The 10,199-nt window shown below is 30.1% G+C and overlaps 1 protein-coding gene across 1 annotated transcript in view; it reads left to right on the forward strand.

Moving 5' to 3' along the window:
• LOC139515656 (protein MCM10 homolog) overlaps positions 1 to 6,053 on the forward strand; it is a 49,389-nt gene extending 43,336 nt beyond the window's left edge. The window contains exons 20-24 of the mRNA XM_071305286.1: positions 255 to 368; positions 611 to 759; positions 2,826 to 2,868; positions 3,650 to 3,750; positions 5,905 to 6,053. Coding sequence (XP_071161387.1) covers positions 255 to 368; positions 611 to 759; positions 2,826 to 2,868; positions 3,650 to 3,745 — 402 coding nt within the window. The 3' untranslated portion in view covers positions 3,746 to 3,750; positions 5,905 to 6,053. The remainder of the gene's footprint in view (positions 1 to 254; positions 369 to 610; positions 760 to 2,825; positions 2,869 to 3,649; positions 3,751 to 5,904) is intronic.
• The last annotated feature ends 4,146 nt before the right edge of the window (positions 6,054 to 10,199 follow it).

Genomic DNA, 10,199 nt, shown 5'->3' on the forward strand with positions numbered 1-10,199 from the left:
TGAAAGATAAAAAGTGTGTGGCAGGGTTCATCTGACCTTGACCTTATTTCATGGAACGTTTTGTTAATTTGATATGATACCAGTTGTAACACCTGTACCTAAAAGATAGCAAATATTTGTATTATAATCAGTAAAGCAGGCATGACATTTCAGTATGTGCACTTGTGTTTATCTTAGCTAGACAAAAATATTAACTTGCAAGTTATATTTTGTTTTTTGGTTATTAGGTTAAGTGCATTCTTTTTTTCTTGCAGGTGGAGGCAGAAATGGAGGATAGATATTTTATGGTACAAGAAAAGAAAGAAAAAATGGAGGACAAGATGGCCTCCACCATGGAGATTAAAACGGTTGTTTTTACTTGTAAACAGGTAATATTTTATTATGTTGTAAATATTGTTTCAACCTTTTGTTTTCTAGGTATAACATTATTAGCCTTGAGCTTTGTAGTTTTCAATCTGTTAACTTTTAGATTCATTATATTTTAAAATCTCTTAACCTTTAGCTTTCAGTTATTTTATTTAGTTTCATGTGATTATATTTGTAGTATTTCACTTTATTCCAACAGTTTTCTTGTTATTTTATATTTTTCCTTGGAATACTTTCTTTTTAGTGTAAATACACAGCTCATAGTGCTAAAGATGAATGTAAAAAGCAGAACCATAATATTGTGAAAATACAGACGATGAAACGTTTCTTCAAGTGTAAGAAATGTAATCATAGAACATCCAGTATAGAAAAAATACCAACACAGTCCTGCAGGTCAGTTTAACTACAAAATTATATTATTTGATACAACCATGCCATTTAAGGTGGTATATGAGTCTAATTTTAAAATGATAGAAATTGTTCATACTGTGCCGAAACCTAGTATATATTGATATATGTTCAAAAATATATTAAAAATGATAGGTCACAGCGCATTTTCTCAAGCTACAGGTTGTGACAAAAAGACACATTTTGGATGGATTATATAGGAAAAAACATCATTATGTGATAAGAAGCTAAAATAAATGATGAAATGTAAAATAAAATACGAGGAGATATCTTTTAGAATATCAAAAGAAAAGATAGGGTCACCCTGCGTTTTTTTGGGCTAAAATACAAAATAGCAAAATCCCATTTATATTTTTCAGAAAATGCACTATTTCAGAGCTACCTCCCCTTAAAATGCCAAATTAAGAACAATAAAAATCAAGCAAAAATTATCTATACTTTTGTAAAAATATTAATATTTATAAGTTATAGTCTTATATTACATCAGTTATCTGCATTCCTTCATCAAATTTTGCTAACTTGATTCAAAATCTGGACCTTAGATTCTCTGTTTTTTACAATCCAAGATGGTGAAAGACACACATTCCATCTTAATGACTAAAATATACCTATTATTATCAACCTTTGATGTACATCACTTTTAAACAATTTCAATAATGCTCATTTCTACTCTGAAAATGTTTTGAGTATTCAAGTTTTTTTAAATGCTCTTGTCATGAATGGAGACTGCTTGCTCATAAATTGTTATCTTTACAACTTGTATTACTGTAGAGAATTATCCATTGCCAGATCTAATTGAAAATTTGCTCTGGATCAGTAGAGTGATTTAATAAATCGTTTTATAGTTACAGCATTAAAGCTGTTATTGATTGTGCAGTTTCATTCAGAAAAATATATTGGTAAATTACAGTTTCCATTTGATGCATTCATTCATAAAAATTTGTCAATGAATGTTGCATCTAAAATGAAATGTATACTTTATGGTACATCTGTGGTGAATTTGATGATATCTTCTCATACATGATTGAACTCAAATATTTATTTTGGTCATAAAAGCATAAAATATAGTTATTTTTTATATTGCTTAGTATTTGATTTTGGGCTTCACTTGTTTACTTCATATAAATTTAACACTTATTTAAACTTGGACCATGCAGTGTATTTATTCTTATATTGTCTCTATATGGCTCAGTATGGAAGGTATGATTTTTTGCATGGTACATCTTCCTACCTCAAGTCCAACAAAAATACCAAGTGTATTCCTCGTGATTTTTATTTAGAAAACAAAACAAGATTTGGTTAATTGAATTCACAGATTTTATTTCGTAGTAGGTATCTGAAGCTTTTGGTGTATTGCTAAATCTTGCTTAAAATTAGAATTAGTCCTCAAGTTTACGACTTATGTTACTTTGATAATATAATTATTTTCTTTAATTTAAATGAATGTGTGATTTTATTGAGTTTTTATCAGCTACAATGTTCAAATCTTGCTCTAATTGGTTAAATTTGGCTAAAGTGATATAAGATATAACCATTTTTGGGGTTTAGAAATTTCAATAATCTCTGGAACTACCATTGGCATACATGTTGATTAATTGCCATACAACAATTGATAAAATTCTTACTTTTGATCATTTTTTTGGCCAACTATGGCAGAGAGGGCATTATTTAAAGTATTATCTAGGTCTTCCCATACTTCCCAAAACGTATTTCTGTTCTCAAACTTTAGTTTGCCTCAACCAAATATTATGACTCTTACACAATGCATATGCTTATAACCATAAAACATACAGTAGATCAAGTTTCAATTTAGTTGGCATCACTTTTACAGTTCTTTAGTTATTTCCCTTTATAAAGTTATATGCAGGGGGGCATCATCTGTTTCCCATGGAAACATTCTCCTTGTAATTAATCTTTATAGCACTGAAGACTGTTCTTTAAAACAGCACCATGTGACACAGGTCCATAGACAGTTTTGGCCTTTATAGCATTTTATTGTATGTCAGATTCTTATTACAATCGTAAATTTGATTATCATTATATTTTTATAGGAATTGTGGGGATGATAACTTTGAGAGAGTTTCAATGCTACAAGTAAGTAAACTTCTAGTCAATGTCTAATATTGAGATTAATTCAATTGAAGCAATAATATTTTTGCAAAACTTGCCACTAGAAGTGCTTTTTTTTTTTTGACAATCGCTAAGATTTTGTTATCAGAATTATGTCCTAGAAACTTTGACCATTCACTCTAGTGTGCAATAAGAACACCTTATAAATGCAACTCCTTATAGACTGCATTTAAACATAGATTGGATTTTTTTGTCACTGTATGTTGTTGACCATACTGTAACTATAAATTTTAAGTTATTATCATTTCATAATCCTTGATAGATAACTACAAAATGTTGTAAATGATTTAATTTAAAGTATTTTTCCAACCATTTCTACTGTATTTTATAATTGACAATTAGGTATAATGCCCACCCGCTCAATTCACAGATGGATCAAATTTACCACACTAAAGCATCCAAGTGATAATAATGTAATCTGTGCATCTGTTGTACTGAGTAGTCTACTATTCAGACAATTAAACAGTTGTGGTAGACTTCCCTATGGCATATATATCTTGTTAACCTTTGTACTAGTCTTTAAATCAGAAAACCTTTTTCCTTGAACAAAAAATATATCAATTTTTTCTTAGTCATTAAAACATAAATACAATGATCTTTCAGATGTCTTCCAAATTGATTCATGACATGTCTGGAGGTCCTATGGGGGCCGAGAGTTAATTGTTATATTAGTAAAATTAAATGTCAGCAATATCATGACTTAATTGGATGTTTATTGAACACAATATTTCATTTTTGATTTCAGGAAAGAAAAGGTCCCAAATTGCCACATGAGGAGTTATGTATACGTGGAGATGAGATTAAATTTCTTGGATCTATGGATGAAAAAGTTTATCTGTAACATTGGTATGTCATTTAATCATTTATTCTAATAGGCCACAAATATTTGACTTTTACTTTTCTAGGTCATTCTCAATGTTTTATAATCTTGAATGAATGTGGCAGAAAATGAGGGATGCTAATCTGTAGGCAGCTATTTGTATAATCCTTCACATTTCAGAAGTTAGAAAAGCTAGAAAATTATACTTTTTACAGATGAGTTATGGTCTTAACTTTCTTTCTGGCAAACATCTAATTGTGCAGAAACTGTTTTTTGTGGTTCAATTGTAGCATAATGTCAAGAAGTTTTTTTTTATGAGGTCAACTATATTTGACATACAGAATCAATGGACAGTATACATTTTCATACAACATAGTGATGTGACCTTGACCTCATTTCTTTGTTCAGTGATCCTAAATTTTGCATCATTAGGTAGTGTTTTTTCAATAATCATTTGTAAAAGGTTAAATATCTTTACATGGCACTTCCAATTCAATTCTTACTAAAATTATTGGAATTTTTTTATGAGATTCTCTTAATTGTTTATTCATTTTGGCTGATACATTAGTTCTTATTGAAGTCCCCAGTGAACAATTTAATTTATATCCTTCCTTCAGAATCTTTTAGGTCAATTTTGAATAAGTATAACCATAGCTGATCAATGTTTAAAAGTTCTTTTCAATATTTGTGTGTCTGTATGAGAAACATTGCAGCAAAAGGAAATTTTTGAAATCTTTTTGTGGGTTTTATATCTTTAGGTTACTAACTCTTTAACATACACTTTTCTCCTTATATTCATATAATTTAATATTGGATGTAACGCGTCTTCTGATTGGCTGACGTTATTATGTTATCAGCCCATAGACATAATTTAGTCATGTGACCGTGACGTCATCAACGTTTTTTCATGGTTTTCTACGGTTTAAAATGGTATTTAGAATTAAATTATAAGAAATGACTGAAATATTTTTTCTGTCTATTCGAAATAACATAAAAAATGTGGTGCATACTGTTAAATAACCCACTACGCGCGTTATTCAGTGTGAACCACATTTTTTGTGTTATTTCTTTCATAATCAGAAAAAATATTACAGTCATTCCGTAAATGTTTTATGGAATAATTTACCCAAATAAATAAAGACAACAGTAGTATACCAGTGTCAATTCATAAATCAACCAAGAGAAAACAAATCTGGGTTACAAACTAAAACCTAGAGAAACGCATCAACTATAAGAGGAAAACAACTATAAGAGGAAAACGTAAAAATAACATAGTGATTTGGTTTTAGTGTATTATGTCAGTGCAGTCAGATGATTCATACAGGTTTCTTACAATCCCTTGGTAAAATGTGATATTGTGACTCATGTTGAACCTTGCTTTTGACATTTTCTTCCCACTAATGATTGGTATGGGGACAAATTGATAACATTTCAAGTCAAAGTCAAAGATTTTAAAAATAATTGCAAAGCCAAACAGCATTTAATACTGGGAGAAAAATAGTTGTTAAGATTAAATGTCCTTCTTTCCACAGTTGTAAACATTTTAATTGTAGTGTAATTGAATGTTATTTGAATAAGAATATTTATTAAATCCAATCAAAGTGCTATTTGTGATAGCTTGACAGGTTCTTGAAGGATTTAATTTTTTGTAACACAAATTTCAATCGGTCTGTTTATGATTCTGCAAATGAATTTGTTTTCTACTTTCTAATTATTCCCTTCAAATACCATTAATAAGTTTGAGTGACTTTTTTGTGGGTGTTAGCTGTTTTTGAACTCTCAAGAAAAAGTACTATTAATATTAGGGCTGTTCCACAATTGTTTGTGGTGGGAGGGATTGGAGGTATTTGAATCAATAAATTGTTGACGGTTGCATTTTCCAAATAATTTTGTAATATTTTTTAATAAATTATAAATGATATTTTATAGGTGATTGAGGTCTTAAAAAGTGCATTTAATTCTAGAACTACCCTTAGAAGAGTTAATTATATAACTAACAATCAGTTCTCCCCCCTTTTATTCTAATTAGTTGAAAAACAAAAGGCACATAGAAAACAATACAAAATAGTTCTGTATTAAGGAAACTGTACAGTTGCTAGAAGCACGCTCAAAACACTGAACTTACTGATCATAAGGATCAGTTCATAATGAATTTAACAAGATTTGTTTTTCTTTTTCAGAATGGAAGATCTCCTGAAAATTCAATAGATACTGTTGAGAATTTTTATAAACTTTACAACTAATGCAATCTATTTAGAATTTTTAACAACAAACTTTGCGTTTATATTTTCCTATAATTGTACATTTAATAAATCTTATGTTTTAATGAGTTTGACAAATTTTTTACATGTTTTACATACATTTTTTATAAGTTAAAAGTAAACCAACAATAGCATGGTCTAAACAGAAAAAGACAAAAAGACAAGCATTAGTACTCAAAACACAATGTAAAAAAATGATAGACAAGAACTCCACCAAAAACCTGGGATTATCTTATGTGCCCATGTTGGGTTAGCAAATCCTGCTCCACATGAGATGCTACACAGACTTATGTTCTGTGATACATTGAAAAAGATTGCAAACATAAAGTTAACAAGAACTAGTACACCTATTGTATTTAGATACGTATCCAGGGTCATAATATGAAATATTTGTCAAAAGCTTTTATTTCAGATGGGAGAAGACCATAATATAGTAAAGCTAATAATCTGAAGTTACCTTCTGGCATATATCCATTGCCTTTCGTGGTTCAGTGATTCCTTAAAAAACTTAATTTCTACAGTATAGATTTTTTATCATGTGAATTGAATAAACTTATTTGGTATATTAAATTATTGCATAGCCACTTGACCTTGACCTCATTCCATGGATCAGTAATCGAAGTGCTTGTCTATGTAAGTCTATTGCTTTGATAGCATAAGCAATAGTAATCTATATTTTGTGAATGGATTGCAATGGTTTATTTGATTTTGAACATATATTCTTTCATCTTTCATTTGTGTACATTAAATTATTGGTATGATCTGTTCCTGGAACACTGTTAGCAATAAGTCTGGTGTAAGGAAAACATCAGTCGGGCAGTGTTCACATAAACTTGAATGACCTTATTTTGATGATTCATTGGTCAACATGTTAAGGTCTTTCTTTCAGACACTATTATTGTTAGGTAAACTTTAATGATGACTTAAATAATTGTTGTAAGGAGTATGTGATGATCTTCCAGGGTTCATGTTACAATTAATTGGTGCATAGAAAGATTTGAATGTATACATGTCTTTGGTTAGCTCTGTTTCTCAGATAATGAAATTAATTCAATTATGTTTTGTGTGTTAGGAATGATTGTCTGTCTGGAAGGGTTCATTTGACCCTCAAAATCATTTTCAATGGATCTGTAATAATGTTTTGTTTACGTTATACAGCGTATATATACTTGTTTTTCAAAATATTATTGAAAAACACTCATTGCACAATTTAATCAGGAATAAGCGAGACCTGTTTAGGTTTTATTTATCATCTATATCATTTATCTTATACAAATTCTTTACACTTTCATGTTTCTGTTGAAAGGTGACATTCCCTGTTTAAGGAAAGATTGGAACTATTGTTCTAAGTCTTTCCTATGGCACCAGCCTTCCAAACATTAAGTTCCACAGGTTATCTACTAAATCTACAGAATCTATAAACACAGATACATAGTTCCCTGTAGTTTTCACGCTTATGTACATATATGCACATATAAACTGAAAATATTGGGTTATATCTTTGGAGAAGTTCATTCAGTCTTAAGTTATGTCAATTTACAGACTAATTTGGTCATTTTAATTAGGTAAGAGTAATGATATATTGCCTGCATGATTGACAACTGCCATGATCACCAAACAATCAAAAACAAAGTGGGGGCATTAATTAGAATGTCCCACCTGAAATGTCAATCATATTGACCAAATTACTAATCAACTTCAGTCTTCCAAAATAAAGCAGAGTCTTCATTATACATCTCAATACACTAATACTTAACCTTATGATTGGATACACAAATGCATATATTAGACGTTTGATATATAGAAATGATAGATTTATTCATTGCCTTTCACTAGTACTTTTGATCTACACTTGAAGTAAATATATATAAGAAGATGTAGTTTGAGTGCCAATGAGACAACTTTCCATCCAAGTCACAATGTATAAAAGTAAACCATTATAAGTCAAAGACTTTAAGTATGGTCTTCAACACGGAATCTTGGCTTACACCGAACAGCAAGCTGTAAAGGGCCCAGATTGACTAGTGTAAAACCATTTCAATAGGAAAACCGACGTTCTAATCTATTCATGTATGAAAAACGAGAAACACTTATGAACCACATCCCTAAAGTCTATATTTTACTTATATTTCTGCAATAATCCTCTGTTATGAATAAATGATTGAGGATACACTTATCAATGATTGGTTTAAAACAGTAGGTAAAAGTTTTAAAACTATTAACTGATCAAACCAGTTATTGTTTTAGCTAAGTCCCTATCAAACTTCTTTGAACAATAATAGTCCTTTGAATACAGGATGTGTATTTTTGCAATGAAGAATGAAACCCAATTTTAAAAAAAATGTTTATTTTGAACAAATACATTTTCAGTTTCCTTTTCTGAAAAGTATTAAATAAAAAATTGAATTAAACTACCCCCTTCAACTTTTAATACCTAGTGTCATATAATCATGAAAATTGTTTTCAAAATCAAAACAATTCTTAGAGGATAAAATTAGTATACCTATGTTTCAACCTACCAAATGTCCCCAAAGCAACCAGTATTAGATTACTATTATGAGATGATAAAGATCTAAGTTTCAAATTTATCTGCTGGTGCCATGTCCTTCACGGATAATTATTTGTCTCTCCGAAGAATCTTCATTTAGTTATTAAATTCTTATGTTTATAAAGATAAAATGTTAAAGGTGAAACATATAACAGGGAATATTATTTTGTTAAGATATTAATTGACCGTCTCTCATTTATCATGTTTAGCTCATTATTTCCTGATCACGTTTGTTTTTGTTGCACTTCAAGTTCAGTGTTCCTGCTGTTCCTTTGTTTTTCTCTCATAGTTGATGTGTTTTGCTCGGTTTTAGTTTGTAAGCAGGATTTGTTTTCTCTCAATCGATTTATGACTTTTGAACACCGGTATACTACTGTTGCCTTTATCTGCTATAAGGTATAAGCCACATACATTTGATGAATAGATGTTCTATGAAGTTTAGATATCAGTCTGACGGGTTTCACTTCACTTGAACCTTATTTTCATTGCTACAAACAGAATGTTCTCTTTTTGTCATTTAACTATTCATTTCTGATAATTAATCAGGGGATATATTTCAGCATGTATATTCTTGTTTGTCTGTTGTAGCACTAATGATATGTTGGGAACACAACTCTCCTGAGACCATGTGTCTGTATCCTTTCCTACTTTCGAAAAATTGGTTGTTGGCCAGTGTTGCAGTTGACCATACTATTTTGCCAGTTTAATTTGATAGTTATTATTATTGGACTGAAATTTTTCGTTACTATATGTAGTTGACTGACAATTTTTAAAAGAATTATAGACATCAATCATTTGTTTGCCTATTATAACATAGTAACATATTGTGAATGATACTGTTCTATGGCAGATATCAAAAAGTTTTACCCAGTGGGAAAATTACATTGTTTAAGAATTACTGACAAGATAAGAATACTGGTAAGAAATAAATGATTAAAAAATTATAACTATTGAAAGTGCAAAGTTTTACATTTTTTTATATAATATTACAGACCCTTTATACTTAGAACAGAAGTTGTTCGCTTTAAGCCTCAAATGGAAAATTTTGGTTCCAGAGAGGTAGCTTTTCAACTTTTAATATTTGAAGTTTTATTAGAATTTCCACCTCTCAGTTGTCAATCTTAATTAAAGAATAAGTAAGTAAATGATTCATTACACAACTTCAAACCTTTACTCTTGCCCTTATAGGTTATCTCACAGTTGTTGTATGATATGTAGAAATGATAGATGCATATACGTACTTGTTACGTTAATTATGTCTCATTTCTTCACTTGCATATACAAATTGACAATGAGAGATGATTTCAGTTTCCCGATTGTGAACTTTGCAATTCTATCCTGCAATGTAATTGGTTACCTAATTTACATAAACAAGGATATGCACCCGTTTCACCTGTGACGGAAAACAAAGATAATAATCGCATTATGTGTTGAATCAAGACACTCCATTATAATATAATTGTTATTCGGAATTCACAGTGGATATTGGTTCATTCATAGTTACCATAGGCACCAGGATTATAATTTAATACGCCAGACGCGCCTTTCATCTACATAAGCCTCATCAGTGATGCTAAGATCAAAATAGTTATAAAAGTCAAACAAGTACAAAGTTGAACTACCTGTCAGCGCCTATATTGCTCTGCGCCCGGTCCATGTTTTCTGT

The sequence above is a fragment of the Mytilus edulis genome, chromosome 1 (assembly GCF_963676685.1).
Source record: "Mytilus edulis chromosome 1, xbMytEdul2.2, whole genome shotgun sequence".
Lineage (NCBI taxonomy): Eukaryota > Metazoa > Mollusca > Bivalvia > Mytilida > Mytilidae > Mytilus > Mytilus edulis.